The 23509-nt window shown below is 45.2% G+C and overlaps 2 protein-coding genes across 2 annotated transcripts; one reads left to right on the top strand and one right to left on the bottom strand.

The window, feature by feature from the left end:
* The first annotated feature begins 775 nt into the window (after positions 1-775).
* LOC311109648 (adrenodoxin-like) lies at positions 776-5384 on the top strand. Its single transcript, XM_084152601.1, has 4 exons — positions 776-1316; positions 2680-2804; positions 2994-3123; positions 3664-5384. Exons 1-4 carry the CDS (start codon positions 1138-1140, stop codon positions 3770-3772), a joined length of 543 nt encoding a protein of 180 aa, XP_084008727.1. The 5' UTR covers positions 776-1137; the 3' UTR covers positions 3773-5384.
* Positions 5385-11619: 6235 nt separating this feature from the next.
* Positions 11620-21333, bottom strand: LOC311109557 (rho GTPase-activating protein 20-like; the record flags this gene model as incomplete). Its single annotated transcript, XM_084152477.1, has 14 exons — positions 11620-12836; positions 12944-13929; positions 14063-14165; positions 15289-15478; positions 16393-16517; positions 17543-17707; positions 17834-18015; positions 18249-18437; positions 18589-18655; positions 18783-18951; positions 19061-19102; positions 19511-19660; positions 19803-19973; positions 21251-21333. 14 exons carry the CDS (start codon positions 21331-21333, stop codon positions 12006-12008), a joined length of 3453 nt encoding a protein of 1150 aa, XP_084008603.1. The 3' UTR covers positions 11620-12005.
* Positions 21334-23509: the final 2176 nt, after the last annotated feature.

The raw sequence follows: 23509 nt of genomic DNA, 5'->3' as shown, positions 1-23509 counted from the left end.
CTGAACAGGTGGAGGTCTGAACACTAAGGAGACTCAGAAAGTGATCTGAGGAAGGATTGAGACTCACTGGTCAATAAGTATTCATCTGTAGCAATAAAGATTATAAGGGGCGTATACTCTCTGATATTAACACAAACAGTTCAAGAAGTTGGGAAACCGTGGCACTCCCATTCAAAAAATAATAAAAAGGACAAAAAGACGTCACCTCATTTCACCTTTTTATAAAGATTTTGGAGTGCCGCCGTATCCCAATGTTCTTGAACTTGGGATTTTATTGGAAGTCATTGTCACATATGGCAGAGCACCCAGCTAATAAAGCGAGATAGCGCACCTGTTACCCACTCCACACTAACAAGAACAGTATTGATTGATTCTGTTTTTTTATATCAGTAACATTTGATCAAATCACTTTATTCCATTTCAACTTTGCCCTGTGTAAACCACTAAAATGATTATAACACATATCTGATATGATACACCATATAGGATCTTATGTATCAATGGAAAAGGAGACTTGTGGTAGTTAAGTTTTCCCATAATGAGTTTTGAGTAATGATTTCCCTTTCAGCTCATATACAGATTTTGAGGATAAGAGTACTTTTCAAGACCACAGTAGACAACTTTTAAACTTTAAAAAAATCATCATGCACTGACATTTGGATACATTATGGAATACATGATATAATACATTTGGATACATTAAAACTATTCACTGCCCCGAACGTGACCCCAAGAAAACTCTTGTGATTGGTCACGTAAGATCACGTGAGAGTGCAGTGTCAGAATTTGTTCCAGGAAGTTATTCTGAGAGCCTTAAATAAAAATGTAAAACCTTGCGCTTTGCCTTTGAAATAGCCCAGAAGTTAAGCTTATTTTATTGAAACAAATTAGAGATAAATTGGGGATTTTAGGTTTGATCGTGTAGCAGTATGCTGTATGGCCTCCATATAGCAGTAGCTAAGGTGTTATGTAATAAACGTGACACCGACCGAGCAGCCGTGTCTTGTGGTTATGCAAAAGGATAGATATAGCCATTTTAGCTAACGTTAGCTGAATTTGGCATGAAGTTAGCTTGTCAGTACTGTATCGGACTCTTCTCCGTCGTTTAAGCTATATTTTGAACGTCATCTCCAAGCAATGGCTCTGGTGACATCGGCAAGAAGACTATTTCATGTTTCGTTACGAGAAAGTTCCCTACGTCGAGCAGAAACACTAATTTCAGCAACAAACACAACGTCGGGGAACTTATCATTGGCCGGTCAGAGAAGGGCCTGCATTCGTGTAAGGGATTTTAGCACCAACACACAACCTCTCAGGTAAGGAATGGTGTCCTCTATCATGTCCCCAAACTTACTTAGCATGCTAGCTATAAAGGTATCCACGATTAGTTAGGCGACTTGCTTGCTAGCTAGTTAGATAGTTAGCCATATTGGCTACCTTCGCTAGCTAACGTTAGCTAGATAGCCTTCAGTTGTTGGCTTATTTTATGCTAACTTCAGCAGAAAGGCTTGTTGCGTAATCATTCTGGCAGTGTTGGTACTCAATTTATTTGACCCAACCAACTAACGTTAGGTAGCTATCATTTCTTAGAACTGTGTTTAATCATAACTTGCAAACTGTCTGTCTCTGTGTGTGTGTCTGTCTCTCTGTGTGTGTGTCTGTCTCTCTGTGTGTGTGTCTGTCTCTCTGTGTGTGTGTCTGTCTCTCTGTGTGTGTGTCTGTCTCTCTGTGTGTGTGTGTCTGTCTCTGTGTGTGTGTGTGTGTGTGTGTCTGTCTCTCTGTGTGTGTGTGTGTCTGTCTCTCTGTGTGTGTGTGTCTGTCTCTCTGTGTGTGTGTGTCTGTCTCTCTGTGTGTGTGTCTGTCTCTCTGTGTGTGTGTCTCTCTGTCTGTGTGTGTGTCTGTCTCTCTGTGTTTGTGTGTCTGTCTCTCTGTGTTTGTGTGTCTGTCTGTGTGTGTGTGTGTGTGTCTGTCTCTGTGTGTGTGTCTGTCTCTGTGTGTGTGTGTGTGTCTGTCTCTGTGTGTGTGTGTGTGTGTCTGTCTCTCTGTGTGTGTGTGTGTGTGTGTGTCTGTCTCTCTCTTTATGTCTCTCTGTGTCTGTCTGTGACAAAAGTCTGAGTAGGTCACTCACTAACCCCTTCGTTTATTATCCATGACACACTGCCTGTAACCTTATGTAAATGTCATCATTTGAAAATCATGTGCAAATAAATTAATTTGCAAACTGTCACCATTGTACAGCTAGGTACAACTGACTGATCAGTCTGGCAGATAAGTGCCATCAAACCAGGGCTCTGTTCAGGATCTCTAAACAGTTGTTGGACCACAACATTCCTGGATTGCTTGTGGGACTAGTTACTCACTGTGGAGTACGGAACGACTGTGTGGAAATATTGTGCAACACATCTAGGTATAGCTGTCAAAGGTCAAGCCATAGGATCTGTGTGCAGAAACCAGACTTGACCGCTCGGAGGCAGTACGCCTTAAAAAATGGCCTAGCTGTACATTCGCAACAGAAGTCCTGAGAGGCGGTTACCAAGTCTATGGGAGTTACACATTTCCTGCATACAAAGCAAAGTCCTTGAGAATCTGGAAAGTGTTATGTTAATCCAATATATTTCCAATCCCAGCATAACCACAGCTACTGTCTGTAATTGCCCCCTTGTGTCTGTTCCTGTGCAGAGCTGACAATAAGGTGACGGTCCACTTCATCAACCGAGATGGAGAGAAGATCTCTGTCAAAGGCTCTCCTGGAGACTCTCTCCTAGATGTCATTATTGACCAGGACCTTGATTTTGATGGGTTCGGTGAGTTGGGTTACATTTAATGTCGAATTCAAATGGTTGTTTATTGTAGGTTTCGCCTGCTCTCTCACACACTCAGTGGTATTTTTTGATCTCGCTCTTTCTCTGTGTCTGTCTCTCTGTGTCTGTCTGTCTGTCTGTGTCTGTCTCTCTGTGTCTGTCTGTCTCTCTGTTTGTCTGTCTGTCTGTCAGGCGCATGTGAGGGGACGCTGGCCTGTTCTACCTGTCACCTGATCTTTGAGGAAGACGTGTATAATAAGCTGGGCCCAGTGACTGACGAGGAGATGGACATGCTGGACCTGGCATACGGACTCACGGACACGTGAGAGACACACACAAATTGGTGGCCCATTGATTGGACACACAAGTGAAATTACACACACACACACACACACACACACACATTGCCACCAGTGTAACCAGAGTGTTATGCTGTTCAGCCTTGATTTATGAGATGAGGAGATATTCATTGTGAGGAACAAGAACAGAGGGATAAACAACCGTGCACATGCCTTCTACTGTCGCTAGCCTGCTTTCCAACCAATCGGAAGGGGATTTGAGTTCTGTGTTACTGTTGCAGGTTTAGGCAGAGCAAGTTGAGAAGGGTGACAGTCATGATCTCACTAATCATATTAGCGGAGTGTTGACTGAACCCCTTGTGACACTGGCTCACTTCACTTATGTTGACCCAAAACATTACCCCCTAAACACAGGTCTTGAATAAGATTACCTCCTCACTCTCCAACTTCAATTATCCATATCTCTTGATTTCAAGTGGATCCATTTTGGTTAGGTCATAGTATTGTGAAGCTTTTATTAAATATGTTTGTCATAATCCTCTTTTTTTTCATTTTTCTGACAGGTCCCGCCTGGGTTGCCAGATCTGCCTGACCAGGTCCCTGGACGGCATGACGGCGAGGGTGCCTGAGAGTGTGGCAGACATCCGACAGAGTGGAGACGGATCCTCATAATGGCATCCCCAGACCAGAGGAATAGATATACTGAAATTTGCCCCATGTTGGTACCACATGTCCCAAATCAATGCTTTATTTCAACACTAGCATGACCAAATAATGCTCAATTCTAAGTGGTATGCTGGTATGAATATTGGAATGGAAGACGCTGTATTTATAGAAATTATAATTATAAAATTTTATTGAGTCCCCATCATCACAGTTTTACATTCACTTTATACAGGGAACAATGGGAAAGTTGGCAAATAATTACTAACTAAGCAAATGTTTCTGTGTAAAGCAGGTTCTGGAGAATAGAAGAAAGTTTAGATGGAAGTCTCTAATCACCCCCTCCCCCATATACTGAACAATAAATATAAATGCAACATGCAACAATTTCAAAGATTTTACTGAGTTACAGTTGATATGAGGAAATAAGTCAATTGAAATAAATTAATTAGGCCCAAATCTATGGATTTCACATGACTGGGAATACAGATATGCATCTGTTGGTCAAAGATACCTTATAGAAAATGGGCCTCAGGATCTCGTCACAGTATTTCTGTGCATTCAAATTGCCATCGATAAAATGCAATTGGGTTTGTTGTCCGTAGCTTATGCCTACTCATACCATAACCCCACCGCCACCATGGGGCACTCTGTTCACAACATTGACATCAGCAAACCGCTGGACCACACAATGCCATACACATGGTCTGCGGTTGTTAGGCCGGTTGGATGTACTGCCAAATTCTCTAAAATAATGTTGGAGGTGGCTTATTGTAGAGAAATGAACATTCAATTCTCTGGCAACAGCTCTGGTGGACATTCCTGCAGTCAGCATGCCAATTGCACGCTCCCTCAAAACTTGAAACATCTGTGGCATTGTGTTGTGTGACAACTGCACATTTTAGTGGCCTTTTATTGTCCCCAGCACAAGATGCACCTGTGTAAAGATCATGCTGTTTAATCAGCTTCTTGATATGCCACACCTGTCAGGTGGATGGATTATCTTGGCAAAGGATAAATGCTCACTAACAGTGATGTAAACAAATGTGTGCACAACATTAGAGAGAAATAACCTTTTTGTGACTATGGAACATTTCTGGGATCTTTTATTTCAGCTCATGAAACATGGGACCAACACTTTACATGTTGCATTAAAAATGTTGTTCAGTGTAGATGTTTTCCAGTGAATGTAAGGGGTTATGATCACTTTCATAGTCCACTACCTCCCTGGTGAGTACTTAGAAATAACACAGTCAAATAGTTGTTTTTTATGCTATTACCAATACGCGTTACCAATTGTATTTAATTATTTAAAATAAGTACCAAAAAGTGCTGCTTGTCACCATGTAGTTCCTGAGTAAATACCAGCTGAAACAGGATTGTAAAGTCACCCGTCCAGACTTCAGAATGACACCCATTAATTTGTCCAGAGGCAAGACTGGTTAGGATGCCTTACCTTGTAATTTCTATGGCCACCCTTTGTTTTATGAAGTCGTGTACCCTTACTGTCTTTAGGGTTGACCTACCACTAAATATTAATTTCATTTTCCACGATTGTAAATAGCACTCATCTGTGTATAGTCAGAGAAATGCTGTATTAAAATAGAATATTTCTAATGAATCTGACTCTTCTCTGTCTGTCCCATGTCCTGTTGTTGGCTCTGAAGAGAAACGACCCTTAAGGGAATATACTGTTGAATTATTATACTAACATTATGTATTGCACAATCATGGAAAATGGGTTATCCAACATGTTTTTGAATGAGAAAGTTACACACAGCAGGAAGGGATATTACTTCAGTCTTTTATACTCTTCACTCATCTTGGGAATGTATACTGAACAAAAATATAAACGCAACAATTACAAAGATTTTACTGAGCTACAGTTCATATGATGAAATCCGTCAATTGAAATAAATAAATGACGCCCTAATCTATGGATTTCACATGACTGGGAATACAGATATGAATATGTTGGTCACAGATACTTGAAAAGAAATGGGCTTTGGGATCTCATCATGGTATTTCTGTGCATTCAAATTGCCTTCGATAAAATGCAATCGTGTTTGTTGTCCGTAGCTTATGCCTGCCCATACCATAACCCCACCGCCACCATGGGGCACTCTGTTCACAACGTTGACGTCAGCAAACCGCTCGCCCTCACAACGCCATACACGTGGTCTGCAGTTGCGAGGCCAAATTCTCTAAAACAACGTTGAAGGCAGTTTATGGTAGAGAAATGAACATTACATTCTCTGGCAACAGCTTTGGTGGACATTCCTGCAGTCTGCATGCCAATTGCACGGTCCCTCTGTGAAACATCTGTGAAATTGTGTTGTGTGACAAAAACACTTTTTAGAGTGGCCTTTTATTGTCCCCAGCACAAGGTTCACCTGTGTAATGATCATGCTGTTTAATCAGATTATTGATATGCCACACCTGTCAGGTGGATGGATTATCTTGGCAAATGAGAAATGCTCACTGACAGGGGTATAAACAAATTTGTGCACAACATTTTTGAGAAATAATCTTTTTGTGCGTATGGAAAATGTCTGGGATCTTTTATTTCAGCTCATGAAACACTTTACATGTTGCATTTATATTTTTGTTAAGTATTGTTACTTTACTTTGGGAAGAGTCAGTTTTCAAACAGTAGAACCAGACCATACCAGTATCTGTTGATTTGGTATGCCTGCTAAGCTAAACAGGAACCACATACAATCCTCATCAGGGATGGGCAACTGGTGGCCCGTGGCCCCCCTTTCGTAGACACGTGGATCCATTTCCAAAGACAACATTCGGAAAGTATTCAGGCCCCTTGACTTTTTCCACATTTTGTTACATTACAGCCTTATTCTAAAATTGATTAAATTGTTTTTTCCCCTCATCAATCTACACACAATACCCCCTAAACAGGTTTTTAGAAATGTTAGCAAATGTATAAAATAAAATAAACAGAAATATGACATTTACATAAGTATTCAGACCCTTCACTCTGTACTTTGTTGAAACACCTTTGGCCGCAATTACAGTCTCGAGTCTTCTTGGGTATGATGCTACAAGCTTGGCACACCTGTAGCGGCAGGTAGCTTAGTGGTTAAGAGCGTTGTGCCAGTAACCGAAAGGTCGCTGGTTCTAATCCCCGAGCCGACTCGGTGGAAAATCTGTCGATGTGCCCTTGAGCAAGGCACTTAACCCTAATTGCTCCTGTAAGTCGCTCTGGACAAGAGTGTCTGCTAAATGACTCAAATGTAAATGTATTTGGGGAGTTTCTCCCATTCTTCTCTGCATATCCTCTCAAGCTCTGTCGAGTTGGATGGGGAGCGTCGCTGCACAGCTATTTTCAGGTCTCTCCAGAGATGTTTGATCGGGTTCAAGTCCGGGCTCTGGCTGGGCCACTCAAGGACATTCAGACTTGTCCCGAAGCCACTCCTGCGTTGTCTTGGCTGTGTGCTTAGGGTCGTTGTCCTGTTGGAAGGTGAACCTTCGCCCCAGTCTGAGGTCCTGAGCTCAGAGCAGGATTTCATCAAGGATCTCTCTGTACTTTGCTCCGTTAATCTTTGCCTCGATCCTGACTAGTCTCCCAGTCCCTGTCGCTGAAAAACATCCCCACAGCATGATGCTGCCACCACCATGCTTCACCATAGGGTTCAAGCTTGGTATCATCAGATCAGCGAATCTTGTTTCTCATGGTCTGAGCGTCCTTTAGGTGCCTTTTGGCAAACTCCAAGCGGGCTGTCATGTGCCTTTTACTGAGGAGTGGCTTCCGTCTGGCCACTCTACTATAAAGGCCTGTTTGGTGGCGTGCTGCAGAGATGGTTGTCCTTCTGGAAGGTTCTCCCATCTCCACAGAGGAACTCTGGAGCTCTTTCAGAGTTACCATCGGGTTCTTGGTCACCTCCCTGACCAAGGCCTTTCTACCCCGATTACTCAGTTTGGCTGGGCGGCCAGCTCTAAGAGTCTTGGTGGTTCCAAACTTTTTCCATTTAAGAATGATGGAGGCCACTGTGTTCTTGGGGACCTTCAATGCTGCAGAAATGTTTTGGTACCCTTCCCCAGATCTGTGTCTCGGAGCTCTACGGACAATTCCTTCGACCTCTTGGCTTGGTTGTTGCTCTGACATGTATTGTCAACTGTGTGACCTTATACAGACAGGTGTTTGCTTTTCCAAATCATGTCCAATCAATTGAATTTACCACAGGTGGACTCCAATCAAGTTGTAGAAACATCTCAAGGATGATCAATGGAAACAGGATGAACCTGAGCTCAATTTCGAGTCTCATAGCAAAGGGTCTTATTACTTATGTAAATACGTTTTTTTTATTTTTATTTTTTATTAGCAAAAAAATCTAAAAACCTGGTTTTGCTTTGTAATTATGGGGTATTGCGTGTAGATTGATGAGGGAAACTCGCTTTAAAACTGAAACATTTTCTCTACGTCCCATGGCAAAATGTATAGAATTGCAGGACATTCGTCTCCGCTGTCACGAGGGGGGACACTAAAATGTCTCACAAGGTGGGTGGGGGGCCCCGAACAACATTTTGCTTACAGCCCCCAAAAGGCTAGGGCCGTCTGCATGTGTGGGTATGCAGACCCTGAGCGACTGTGGCCCCCATGACGAGTTCAAATTTTTTGTGGCCCCCAGCCTCATCAATGTTGCCCATCCCTGATCTACATTTTGTAGATATTACCTGAATCTGTGTTCGAAGTTACTGGGCAAGGCTAATTGGTTGGCAACATGGCAGAATTAAATTAGGTAAGTTCTTACATCAGTCATTCAGAACGGCTTGGCATCAAACTGGCATTCTTGAGTCCCCAGGGTGCCTCAGCCCTGCTGGTTGAGGTGACAGTGGGTGATTGGCTAAACTTTGCCCATTGACATGTGTGAGTTCAGTGTGGTTTGGGTGTAATTGAGTTTAATACAAACTTCAAAATACATTTTCCCAGGTGCTACTGGACAGAGAGTACACTTCAAAGAAAATGAAACGACAGCACCATTAGTATCACTAGCCAAGGTGGTTTGTTTTATTTTATGATCTGATTATCTTATGCATTACACATCAAAACGAGTGTAGTAGCCAGTTTAATAAAGCAGCGGCGGTATCAGCCAGCGTGTACAATCTCAATACAGCACAGCGTGTACAATTGAAACATTATAAAGCATCCTATGGGCACAAATACAAAGCGAACAAAGCATCATTGATGGTGTAGAAAGCTGTGTGAAAATGCACATAACACAATTGGCAGCAATTTGTATGAAATTAATACCTTCAAATGTAGAAAATAAGCAAACAGTCATACTGCATATGCTGTAAATGTACTGAACAGATTATATAATTCATGTATACTTCTCAAACACACAAACGAATCGATACAAACATTGGGCTCTATTCAATCCGCATCGTGGAAGTTCAGCTTTACAGCGTGATTGAAATTGAAAGGCAATGTTTCCGCTTTAGCGGAGACTGAATTCAAGGTAAACGCTGCATATGTCGGCTCAATCGGAATGTACCTTTACATTTCTATCGCAGAATCTGTAACGTTTCAGATTGAATAGAGCCCAAAATCTCTCACACACAGACATCCGGTCATATACAGTGCATTTGGAAAGTATTCAGACCCCTCCATTTTTCCACGTTTTGTTACGTTACTGTCACGTCTCCTCCCGTTGCTTGAGCGCACCACCTTGGCTACACCGGAATGGAAACCCAACGCACTCTAATCACCTCCAGCACACCTGCACCTCATCATCTCCCCTATTTAGCCCTGGACTGTTTTGGATGATGTTGTGTGTGATTGTTTAGCTTCGCCTCATTTATTCTATCTTTGTTATTTCTCTTGCTCATTGTTAAGTAAACATTGACCTTGTTAATTCCTGCGTCTGCGTCCTGCCTCTTCCTATACTCAGTACGCGTCACAGTTACAGCCTTATTCAAAAATGGATTACATTCATTTTTTCCCTCATCAATCTACACACAATACCCCATAAGGACAAAGCGAGAACAGGTTCTTAGAAATGTTTGCAAATGTATGAAAAATACAAAACAGAAATACCTTATTTACATAAGTATTCAGGCCCTTTGCTATGAGACTCGAAATTGAGCTCAGGTTTATCCTGTTTCCATTAATCATCTTTGAGATGTTTCTACAACTTGATTGGAGTCCACCTGTGGTCAATTCAATTGATTGGACATGATTTGGAAAGGCACACACGTGTCTGTATAAAGTCCCACAGTTAACAGTGCATGACGGGGGTCCTCTGTAGCTCAATTGGTAGAGCATGGCGCTTGTAACGCCAGGGTAGTGGGTTCGATCCCCGGGACCACCCATACGTAAAAATGTATGCACACATGACTGTAAGTCGCTTTGGATAAAAGCGTCTGCTAAATGCCATATTATTATTATTATTATGTCAGAGCAAAAACCAAGCCATGAGACCGAAATAATTGTCCGTAGAGTGCCGAGATAGGATTATGTCAAGGCACAGATCTGGGGAAGGGTACCAAAACATTTCTGCAGCATTGAAGGTCCCCAAGAACACAGTGGCCTCCATCATTCTTAAATGGAAGTAGTTTGGAACCACCAAGACTTTTCCTAGAGCTGGCCACCCGGCCAAATTGAGCAATCGGGGGAGAAAGTCCTTGGTCAGGGAGGTGACCAAGAACCCGATGGTCACTCTGACAGAGCTCTAGAGTTCCTCTGTGGAGATGGAAGAACCTTCCAGAAGGACAACCATCTCTGGAGCACTCCACCAATCAGGCCTTTATGGTAGAGTGGCCAGACGGAAACCACTCTTCAGTAAAAGGCACATAACAGCCCACTTGGAGTTTGCCAAAAGGCACCTAAAGGACTCTCAGACATGACAAACAAGATTCTCTGGTCTAATGAAACCAAGATTTAACTCTTTGGCCTGAATGCCATGCGTCACGTCTGGAGGAAACCTGGCACCATCCCTACGGTGAAGCATGGTGGTGGCAGCATCATGCTGTGGGAATGTTTTTCAGTGGCAGGGACTGGGAGACTAGTCAGGATCGAGGGAAAGATGAACGGAGCAAGTACTGAGAGATCCTTGATGGAAACCTGCACCGTGGTGTTCAGGACCTCAGACTGGGGCGAAGGTTCACCTTCCAACAGGACAACAATCCTAAGCACACAGCCAAAACAACGCAGGAGTGGCTTCAGGACAAGTCTGAATGTCCTTGAGTGGCCTAGCCAGAGCCCGGACTTGAACCCGATCTAACATCTCTGGAGAGACCTGAAAATAGCTGTGCAGCGGCGCGCCCCATCCAACCTGACAGAGCTTGAGAGGATCTGCAGAGAAGAATGGGAGAAACTCCCCAAATACAGGTGTGCCAAGCTTGTAGCGTCATACCCAAGAAGACTTGAGGCTGTAATCAACAAAGTACTGAGTAAAGGGTCTGAATACTTATGTAAATGTTATACTTACGTTTTTTTTATTTTTAATACATTTGCAAAAAAAATCAAAAAACCTGTTTTTATTTTGTCATTATGGGGTATTGTGTGTAGATGAGTGAAAAATACAATTTATAAATTTTATAATTAGGCTGTAACGTTACAAAACGTGGAAAAAGTCAAGGGGTCTGAATTCTTTCCGAATGCACAGTATAGATTGAAATACAGAGTAAAAAAAAAAAAAAACTCTACAACTGTAAGTTTAAAGCGCTTGCTTTATCATTATCAACATTGATTAAATGGCTCAAGATTGTTTTTGTTATTTACAAAATACTGTAAATGCAAAAATCACAGCCTTGCATAAATATGACAAGGTTTAGTAAGGAATTTTTGTTTAGCAGTAAACGTTTTAGAAATCTTACACTGATCATAGGCAGTCCACTGCAAGGGTCCCTGTGAATAATCTTACATGTAATCCAACCAAATAGCCTGATTCCTAAAGTACATTTGTTCACTTCTGCGATCTAAAACAACACATTACATAATCTGAAACTACTCTTCCCTTGCATAATACATTCATTTCAGTGAGCGCTTTTAGGAGAATCTATAAGAATATACCACTTGATTCTAAAAAGCAAAGTGCATTGTAAGTATAGAAATGTTTGTCCACAATAAGCAGAAGGTTGTTATATCCGTGATTCTTATAATAATATAATATAATTCTTATAAGCACTATGTTTTGGTTCTTATGGTCCTAAATGACTGCATCTGTACATTCACAGCCGTATGTAGAAGCATTAGAGTGACTGTTCACAACCAGTGATGGTCTCACACGTAGGACTCTTCAGCAAAGAGCAGTTGGTCAAAGTCAGGCTCCAGCATGGGATCACTACACCTCCTGAGCCTCTCCCTCTGCCCCTGAATCAGGGCTAGCGCCACCTGTTGACCACTATTGGGATTGCTGCACGTGTGAGACGAGAAATAGTCCCTCACAGCCTTGGTGGCGGAGGGAGACAGGCAGAACCTGGGATCCCCGCTTCGGTCCGTGTCGGACACCTTCAACCCCAGGTCTTGGGACCCGTCCACTGACTTTGACCTCTGACCCAGTTTGGCCTCTGTGTGAAGCCTCTCCGGGTTTGAGGTCTTATCCAGAACCAGGGCTTCGCCTAGATGTGCTGTCCCAGGCTCGGAGCTCCGGCGCTGGGAACACCTGCCCCCGGAGAGACCCTCCATGCCTGGGGCTAGGGAGTAGGACTTCTGCCTGGCTAGGGACAAGCTGGGTCCACCCTGCCCGAAGAACACATGTTGAGGAGGGGTACGGCTGCCCTGTTTTGTGACATCATATCCTGTGTTGCTCGCTGCGCAGGCCCGGCTGTGTATCTCTCTCAGCTCTTTGACAGTGAGGGGTCTGTCTGTGGGTTGGTAACAGGGAGAGCAGCAGTAGTGGAAATGCCCCTGGGACCTCTGGTGCGATGGTGGGCTCACCGAGTCTTGACTGGATCTTCGGTCCTTGGTCACCCTGCCCCGATCCTGCACCCCTCCTGCCTTTGGGGGGCAGCTGGTCATGCTGGAATTGGGGGGGTCCTCAGACAACTGTTTTAGCCCTCCTTTATCCTGACATGACTTGCTAGAGGGGAGAGTCTTGTTAGTGGAGCCCACCTACAGAGATAGTGAAAGAGAAAGTATGAGTCTGTGTGAGAGAGAGATATTCCATGAATGAACAGTACTAATAAACAACGACAACAACCACATGTAACTGAACTCACCACACCCCCCTCATCATCCTGCTGCGATAGGGACAGTCTGCGGCCTCTCTTCAACCAGGTGTTGGGATGGAGCCCCCTGCTGGCCTTCAGTGTACCCCAGGAAGGGATCTCCTTCGGCGGAGAGATATTGGGACTGAGCCCTTGGCCTGGAGCTGGGCTGGGGGTGGGGATGGGTAGACTATGGGTGGAAGTAGAGGAAGATATGGGGGTTAGAGGGAGAGGAGGACCAGAAGGAGCAGGGGAGGGAGTCAATCTTGCGGCGTTGGTCCCCGCCCTGGGTTGCCAGAATGGAGCGGACTGGATGCTGGAGTGGGAGAAGAGGTTGTCCAGGGAGTCCATGGAAGAGCGTGTGGGGGTGGGGGAGGTGGGTGGCGAAGAGAGACTGGAGTAGATCGCGTCCCGGCTTTGTGTCTGTGCACCTTGTGACCCCGAACCCTCACATGCAGCCTTACTGCTATTCCACTCCCCTGTGTGTGTGGGTTCATGTGACTGTGTCTGTCCATCCTTCCGTAAGCTGTGAAACATCTCCCCATCAATGCTGCCCAGCCTGTCTGCGTTCCCTGCCAGTCGCTCCACGAAGCTGGCCACAGAGTACCCTATGGCCGGCTCTGAGCACCTCCTCCCCCCCCTCCGAGGGGCTGGGGGGCTGGGACAGGAGGAGGGGGTCGCAGCTGGGCTGAGTTTCCTGGTCCTGCCTAGGGATGGGGTTGAGGGCTGGAGGATGTTGCCAGATCCAGATTGTGTGATCGTATCGCGGTGGTGGTGGTTGCCAGATTGGGGGTCTGTGGTGTCGGGGTCTGTGTCCAGGTCGGGTTGGTCCAGGTCGCAGTCGCTCAGGGTGAGGACAGAGTCCAGGCTACCCTGCAGGGGTTTGGCTCTCCAGCGCCGCCGTGAGGTGTGGAGGCCTGGAGACTCACTGCTGTCATCATTCAGCATGTTCTCCAGGCTGTCATAAGACGAGTCGGTCAGGTGGAAGGAAGACACGTCTGTGGAGAGAGTGAGAGAAGGCGAAAGAGAGAGATAGAGGTGGACAGAGAGAAAGAGGAGAACATTAGATGGTGTGTGCTTTTGAGCAGGGTAATATTTGCATAAACAGAGATGTTAGGGTGTGTGAGATACCCGATTCGGCGCGTTTCCGGGGTAGACCTCCAAACAGAGAGGTGACATCCTCTCCCAGGACCTCCTGGCAGTGTTCTATCATATACCTCACCAGGTCACACACCTAGGGACAGGACAAGGGAACAGGTCTTTAACCTGGAGGAACTACTACAGATTCTGAGCTCTATGTATCTTTTTACTAGGCCTTGAGTTAAACAAATAACTATAATTTAAGACACCGTGTTTTTCTCGTGAGAAGTTGCGAAATCAGTCTCCAAGATAGAGAAGTGAGTCTATTCTTAGGACAAAGGCCTTCACAGCTTTCTAACTTTATGAAACAGTAACACAGCTTTCTAACTGTATGAAACAGTAACGCAGGAGTGACGAAAGTGGTGGGAATTTACCAGATAACCTTCTCAGAGAAAGAACAATCTATTCCGAGTACGTTAGACATTCCGTTGATATGGTGATGAACTGACACAAATGCAGCACCAAAATGGCTCTGATGGTTACATTGATGTTGCTCTGTCTGTATTTTCAGTCTCAGTGCGCGAGATAAGCTTCTAGGGGCTGTTGAACTGGCTATGGAACACATGAACTTACTTGTAACCTAAGACTTTGTTGCATAATACATTTTTGCAATGTTACATTTCTGTGAGCTGAGCAGTCAGACAAATCTGTTAGCCATAGAATTAACTGCTACACCCACAGCGAGGGAAGGGGTAGTGTGTGCGTGTGTGTCTGTTCACGTCGCAAGACGAGTGTGAGAAGAGTGCTGACCCTGCAGGCTGAAGGAAATGCTTTGCATATTTCCCAGCGAGTTCCTGTTAAGTTTCCAGCTACATGTTACCAACCCACAGTCTCATTACTGTTATGTTTCCAGCTACATGTTAACAGTCTCATTACTGTTATGGTTCCAGCTACATGTTAACCATCTCATTACTGTTATGTTTCCAGCTACATGTTAACCATCTCATTACTGTTATGTTTCCAGCTACATGTTAACTATCTCATTACTGTTAACTGTTACTCTACTTTGGTTTTCCAGTGTTGTTGAGTGACTGTTCACTAGGTTACAGGATAAAGGCTGAAGTGGAGCCTAGCCTAGGTAAAGGTTAGGGGTCAAATTGTTTGTGTTTAGGTAAGGGTTGATGTTGGGGTTAAAGGCTAAGGGTTATAGGTCAAACAAAGGTTGGGGATCAAGGGGAAAGTGCTTATGTGTATTACCCCTCCAGTCGTCCCCTCACCTTCTTGGCGCCCTCCCCCTCCACCTCGGGGCTGCTGGGGCCCGGAGCCCAGAGCATGCTGGGAGCAATGCACACAGATAGGTTGAAGGCATTCATCTGGTTGTCATGGGCGTTTTCCTGTATACTGTTCAGCATGGCGACCACGTAGCGTAGCAGCAGGGCGTTCTCTTTGGGCAGTAGACCAATCAGCCTGCAGCGAAGGAGAGTCACAGATGGGTCAACGTTTATTATTGGTTATCAAAATGTGTATTATTTACAGTATGAACAGGGCCTTGAGTTTTCCCTGACAGGAATAACTCCAGACGCTGGTTTGTTTATTCAGATCCCCATTAGCTTTTGCAGAAGCAGCAGCTACTCTTCCTGGGGTTTACAAAAAACACAACACATGACACGTAGAAAAACACTGATGGACAAGGACAGTCACACAAATTTAAAATACAACGAAATACAAACAATACAACTTGATTTGATTTGTGTACGTGTAGGTACAAGCTGCCCCTAAATGACTGACACATGGTCAGATGTTTCTCATTAGCCTGATGGTTTTGATTAGGATTAGGGCTAAGGTAACGTGGTAATCTGATCCTAGATCTGTCTTAAAGGGCAACCTCTACCTCCAGCTGAACATGGACTCTAACATAACAGCTCACTCGCTCTCTACTTTGACTAAAGGTCACAACCTAGTTCTCTCTCTCCCTCTCTCATGCGGCTCCCTTGTGACTGGGTGGAACGAATCGATAACAAATAGTTGATACCAACTAAATGCCCAGGAGGAATATTCAGTTTGCCCGATATTTTCCTACTTTAAAGCGGCCTACAGTCGTACTGAAGCTGTCCTTCTCTTGAGTTCCCTAACCCTGGGCTATGCCTGTTTAGAGCAGCTAGCTGAAAAGCTTTGTGAACCATTGAGATAAAACTATCTCTATGATTAGAACACGGAGCTGAGGGAAGCAGTGGTTCCTGGCACTCTGTATTAACTATCTAGAGGAGTTTCCCTTTCATAACTAAGTCACCTGATTCTTTACTCAGCCTATTACGACACTTATCCCAGTAGCCTACTGCTGATTCAGGTGAGGATGGAAAGTGTCTGTGTGAGTGTGTTACCTCGTTATATCCCGTGCCTGCTCCTCCTCCTCTGCCTCCTCTGATTCTGCTTCCTCCATCACATCCTTCCACTGTTCATAGAGGTCGGAACACAGCAGACTGCCCGGAATGTTCCGCAGGAAGTCCTGAATATTGAGACAGAGACCAGAGTCACTAGACTGACAATTTATAGAGGAAAAAACATACAACAATAAAATGTAATTGAAGGTTTTGAGGTGAAGTTTTAGGTGAAAACCTTCATTTGTTGTCATAGACTTTTAGATGTAACTGTTCATGTCTTCAGATTTGTTCAGTGGATCCCTACCAGATTACCGGATTATGAGCTACAGATTAAATTTGACAACCATATCTCTACTTAGCTATTGTTTTTGGTACAGCCTGTGCTGCGTTGCTATGGACTCGTATGTGTGGCACCCATAGAGTCGATAATTGGATTGGATGAGATTAATTATCTTTCAGATATAGGTCAATTACCTGGCACACACACACTACGACAACAACACACCACAAGTGCACAGGTGTAATGTAACACTTGGCAAGTAAGGACAATGTCCTTCGCTGACACGAGTCATTCACATAGCTTAAAGGTCGACTTTGGGCACGAAAAACCTTCCAACTCCGCCTCTTTCTCAATTTTCAAACAGAAATGGGGTGTGCCTTTGGTGGTTCATCGATGTGTCATTCTGGTCATTCGCGCCGCGACCAACGTAGCTAGTTCCTTAGCTAACTGTAGCCACTGTAGAGAATGGTAAGAAATTGCACTTCTGTAGCCAAATATCTTATTCATAAATGTTTTTGTTTTTAAAGCATTAAATGACCTGGTATGATGGTGCATTGATCAGTTATATAGTTCAATGCGGTTATTTTTGTGTTTTTCTTGCCCAAAGACTACATTTAAGAGGACAACCTCAACACTACAGCATCAATGTGACAGCCGCAGCTTCATCTGCCATGGTCCTACAAGGTGACCAGATTTACTAAGCAAAGGTTAAACCTGTTTTTCTCAGGTGATGAAAGTACATTTGGTTCCACTTCACTTGAACCCTCCGTCTGCCATTAGGCCTACATAACACATCATAACAATGGTATAACTGATGTCATTCTGCCGCCACAGACTTCGGAGTTGTCTAGCGTGTTTTAGAGCGTGTACCTTGAACACAGCAGCAATGATGAAGACGTGTTCCCGTGTCAGCGAGACATCCTGAGCCCCAGAATCCAGTCTGTCCCTGAGATCACGACACGCCCTCGCCCCCGCCGACCGTCGGAATATCCCCCGCGTGAACGGACCCTCATTGTACAGAAACACCAGCATGTCCTAGAGAGACAGACAGAGAGACAGACAGAGGTTGCAGATACGAGTTTGATTAATTTTCAATCGACTTCCTCAAATCACTGTGATGATATCATTCTGACGTCACTGCGACATCATCGCCTCACTCACCATGACGGGCTTGGGCAGGGAGTTGTCCCAACAGATGGTGCTCAGCGATTGGCCGAACAGGTAGCCGGGGGCGGGTGAGGAGAGGTTTGTGGAGGAACTGTGGAGGTTAGGATTGGAGCCTTTCCAGAAAGCCCAGTTGATGAGAGAACGCCTTCGCTTGAAGGGCTTCTGAGCTGGGTCTACTGGAGAGAGATGTCAGGTCAGACAGGACGTGGTCACAACAGAGTGAGATCAAATCATTTGCAGTGGGGCACAGAGGAGAGAAAGAGGAAGCAATAGAGTGGCAAGAGAAAGCGTGACAGCAAAAACGAGCCCCAAAGCCAATCCTCGACTATCAGTAACAGACCAGTAATAGACCACTAATAAACCATTTATAGACTAGTATTAGTGCATTAAGCGCCTCCTCAGTCCTCACCAATCACAGGCGTTGTTGTTGTGGAGCTGCGTCGGGTCTTGAGGATGAACTGGCACTGTTTGTCCACCTGTAGCTGGTCGCGGTGCATCGCCCTCTGTCTGTCTGGAGGCGGAACTGTGTCCCTACCGCCCGGCTGGGACAGGGGCTCCCGCACATGACTCATCTGGATACTGAAAGGGAACTCGTGACCTGGGAGAGGGTCAGGGGGTAAAGGTCAGAGGTCAGGGGTTCCAGTAGGATTTAGTTCAAGGCCAGCACTAACACACCTGATTCAACACCTAATTCAACTAACACACCAGGGAATCAACCAATAGACAAGACCTTGGTGTTAGAATCTCACCAATGAGAGGGTAAGGGGCGTTGTCCCTCTTGGAGCTCACCCACAGCTGGTAGTCCTTCACACAGCTCTATGGAACACAGACAAAGATATTCTAAGAAACAAGATTACAAACAAAAACACTCCAAAAACTACATTAGTCAAGATAACAACAGCACAAGACACAAAAAAACAGTATTGCTCAATTCTATACACACCGTGACACCAAACTGCTGCAGAGCGAGTCGGACAACCTCATTGGTAGAATCAGAGTTACTGACAGCCAAGGTCTTACTGACGGCCTGAGCACAACTCCCGATGCCTTTGCCAAACACCTTCAGTGGAATGGTTTTAGGATCATCCTTTTCCTTCTCCTCTTTTATTCGACTGGAAAAACAGGAAGGTGAGGATTTAGCCCACAGGGAGAACACATACTGGACTCACATCAACATTTGTTTACAGTAGAAGAAACCATAATGGCTTATCTGTTGCTCACCTTTTGAGCAGGGAGAGCCATCTCTCCTTCTGGACCTCAGAGCTGGTAAAGATAAACCATAAACGTCAGAACAACGTCAACAGCACAAGCCACCTAAACATATCAAATAAGAACCTAAACACTTTCTACAGCAACTTATAGAACCACCTGTAAAAATGTACCAGGTTGAAATATATACAACCCATGAAGGTCATACTGTATCTGAGGAGGCTGGTGGGAGGAGCTATAGGAGGACGGGCTCATTGTGGTAATGGCTGGAATGGAATAGATGGAATGTATCAAACACGTCAAGCATATGGAAATCCCCTGCTTGATTAAGTTCCATTAATTCCATTCCAGCCATCCTCTAATAGCTCCTCCCACCAGCCTCCCCTGCTGCATATATAAGCAATGCTTCACTGCTCAGAAATATGCAGTGCAGATTGCAGACCCAGAGTGTCTGTTGTGTACCTGAAGGTGACTACACAGTTGCAGGTGGGCCAGCCCATGACGAAGCTCTTCTCCGGGTTGGTGCTGCCCTCACACACCTCCTCCATACACTGGGCTGTCCACATCTCACCGACACACACCTGGGCCTTCAGCTTGAAGTGTGTGGGAGACCTGAGGATGACGACACAACAGATGTCAGAGACACACACACACACCCCCACACTTTCATGTTCATTCACTGCCCTTCTGTCATCCCCCTTCTCTTTCTCTCTCTTTACCCCCTCTATCTCCCACCTCCCTCTCTCGCTCTTACTTGGCCTTGGCGATGATGAGGATGTCGGTGAAGAGGAAGAAGTCTCTGTCCTGCGTCTGCAGCCCTGTCTTCAGCGTGACGTGGCTGTGCAGGAGGAACGCCCTATCAGGACACAGGAACGACTGGACGAATGGGCACGTCTCTGGACACACAGGAACCAGGAAGCTCTCTCTGGGAAGACAATACCAGGTATAGATCCAATCTAAACACACTTTTCTAGAATAAATACATCTATTTTTTCCTACCCAAATTATACAACCGAAACAATCCTAACAAAAGGGAACAAATGTATGCAGAAACTTCAGTTCAGTGAATCAACATTATGTGGTTGTGATTGAAGGGTTGAATTAAATGGAATGTGTTCCTGCTGTGAAAGGGGTCAGTTAGGCTAGTAGTTACCAGGGAGGATGAACACACCTCCAGTGTCTCTTTAACATGGTTATTCACTGCCCTGGACTGGGGGTCAAAGCCAAGGATATTAATAGATCCCCGATCCTGATTGGGATGGATTAGCTATCTGAGAGGATTAGTGATGCCTGAGAGGAGAACCACTCTAGGACTAGGCACTCTGTGTGTGTGTGTGTGTGTGTGTGTACAAAAACAACTGGAGATCAATGTCATTTGAACCATTAACGTCACGACCACCTTGACATATATGTGCACACACACAAACAGATGGAAAAACTATGTTCCTCTCTTAGTAATGAAGTTGTTCAGCTCCTTCCTGTTAAGCGTCTGTACTGCGGTGCAGATTGTGATATCACACCTCAGAGTATTTGGAAGACGTAGGCACAACTCTCACTCGATTAAAAACTTGGTTCAGCTCCTTCCACACCTCTAAATCACAGCTCAAAGTCCCAGGGGTCGTCTAAGCAGTAATGACCCTGATACACATCCAGGATGGGAGGGGATGTGACTGCTAACTCAGACTGCAAACACACACTCTTAGAAAAAAGGCTGCTATCTAGGACCTAAAAGGGTTCTTCGGCTGTCCCCATAGGATAACCCTTTGAAGAACCCTTTTGAGTTCCATGTAGAACCCTTTCCACAGAACCAAAAAGGGTTCTCCTATGGTGAGTACCGAAGAACCCTTTTTTCTAAGAGTGCACTGCTGTCTCCTCATGTTTGACCAGGGTACGCACGTACACACACACACGTACAAAAACACACATGCACACACATACACTCTCACTTGCACAAACTCACGCAAGCGGTCTCCTCATGTTTAACCAGTGTGACCCTTGACCTCTCTGATCATCACAACCCAAGGCAACTTTGAGAGCTCTACCGTGAGAGCTGAATCCTAACTGGAAAACCCACTTTTAACTCAAGCTCTGAGTGTGATATTGATGGGAGATTTGTAGGAAACGTTGAGTTGTCTTTTTTTTTTGCTAGGATTTGACCTTTACACCTAGTTTATGAGAAATGTCCCTGGTCCCCCAACATACCTGGAGAATGTTCTGGATCTGGTCAGGGCTTTGTTGATTACCAGAGAGGGAGCAGACTGTCGACGATGGCTCAGAGACTTCATCCTCTGTGGAGGAGAGAGAGAGGGGTATGATAGGGGTGGAGATAGAGAGAGGGGTATGATAGGGGTGGAGATAGAGAGAGAGAGAGAGGGGTATGATAGGGGTGGAGATAGCGAGAGAGAGAGAGGGGTATGATAGGGGTGGAGATAGAGAGAGAGAGAGGGGTATGATAGGGGTGGAGATAGCGAGAGAGAGGGGTATGATAGGGGTGGAGATAGCGAGAGAGAGGGGTATGATAGAGGGAAACACAGAGAGAGATTGAGGTATAATGGGGTGGAGAAACAGAGGAAGACCTTACCTGACACCCTAGACCCACTTCAATTTGCTTACCGCCCCAATAGATCCACAGACGATGCAATCGCCATCGCACTGCACACTGCCCTATCCCATCTGGACAAGAGGAATACCTATGTAAGAATTCTGTTAATTGACTATAGCTCAGCATTCAACACCATAGTACCCTCCAAGCTCATCATTAAGCTTGGGGCCCTGGGTCTGAACCCCGCCCTGTGCAACTGGGTCCTGGACTTCCTGACGGGCCGCCCCCAGGTTGTGAAGGTAGGAAACAACACCTCCATTTCGCTGATCCTAAACACAGGGGCCCCACAAGGGTGCGTGCTCAGCCCCCTACTGTACTCCCTGTTCACCCATGACTGTGTGGTCACGCACGCCTCCAACTCAATCATCAAGTTTGCAGACGACACAACAGTAGTAGGCCTGATTACCTACAATGACGAGACAGCCTACAGAGAGGAGGTGAAGGCCCTGGGAGTGTGGTGCCAGGAAAATATCCTCTCCCTCAACGTCGACAAAACAAAGGAGCTGATCTTGGACTTCAGGCAACAGCAGAGGGAGCACCCCCCTATCCACATCGACGGGACCGCTGTGGAGCAGGTGGAAAGCTTCAAGTTCCTCGGCGTACACACCACTGACGATCTTAAATGGTCCACCCACACAGACAGTGTGGTGAAGAAGGCGCAACAGCGGCTCTTCAACCTCAGGAGGCTGAAGAAATTTGGCTTGGCACCTAAAACCCTCAAACTTTTACAGATACACAATTGAGAGCATCCTGTTGGGCTGTATCACCGCCTGGTATGGCAACTGCACCGCCCGCAACCGCAGGGCTCTCCAGAGGGTGGTGCGGTCTGCCCAACGCATCACCAGGGGCAAATTACCTGCCCTCCAGGACACCTACAGCACTGGAAGGCCAAAAATATAATCAAGGACAACAACCACCCGAGCCACTGCCTGTTCACCCCGCTATCATCCAGAAGGCGAGGTCAGTACAGGTGCATCAAAGCTTGAACCGAGAGACTGAAAAACAGCTTCTATCTCAAGGCCATCAGACTGTTATATAGCCATCACTAGGCGGCTTCCACCCGGTTACGTAACGCTGCACCTTAGAGGCTGCTGCCCCATATACATAGACTTTAAAATCACTGGCCACTTTAATAAATGGAACACTAGTCACTCTAATAATGTTTACATATTTTTGCTTTACTCATCTCATATGTACAGTGAGGGAAAAAAGTATTTGATCCCCTGCTGATTTTGTACGTTTGCCCACTGTCAAAGATATGATCAGTCTATAATTTTAATGGTAGGTTTATTTTAACAGTGAGAGACAGAATAACAAAATAAAAAATCCAGAAAAACACGTCAAAAATGTTATAAATTGATTTGCATTTTAATGAGGGAAATAAGTATTTGACCCCCTCTCAATCAGAAAGATTTCTGGCTCCCAGGTGTCTTTATACAGGTAACGAGCTGAGATTAGGAGCACACTCTTAAAGGGAGTACTCCTAATCTCAGCTTGTTACCTGTATAAAAGACACCTGTCCACAGAAGCAATCAATCAATCAGATTCCAAACTCTCCACCATGGTCAAGACCAAAGAGCTCTCCAAGGATGTCAGGGACAAGATTGTAGACTTACACAAAGCTGGAAAGGGCTACAAGACCATCGCCAAGCAGCTTGGTGAGAAGGTGACAACAGTTGGTGCGATTATTCGCAAATGGAAGAAAAACAAAATAACTCCCTCTGCCTGGGGCTCCATGCAAGATCTCACCTCGTGGAGATGCAATGATCATGAGAATGGTGAGGAATCAGCCCAGAACTACACGGGAGGATCTTGTCAATGATCTCAAGGCAGCTGGGACCATAGTCACCAAGAAAACA

The sequence above is a fragment of the Coregonus lavaretus genome (assembly GCF_964263955.1).
Source record: "Coregonus lavaretus genome assembly, chromosome: 35".
NCBI lineage: Eukaryota > Metazoa > Chordata > Actinopteri > Salmoniformes > Salmonidae > Coregonus > Coregonus lavaretus.
The sequence above is the reverse complement of the archived record's forward strand: the minus strand, read 5'-3'. Positions and strand labels throughout refer to the sequence as shown.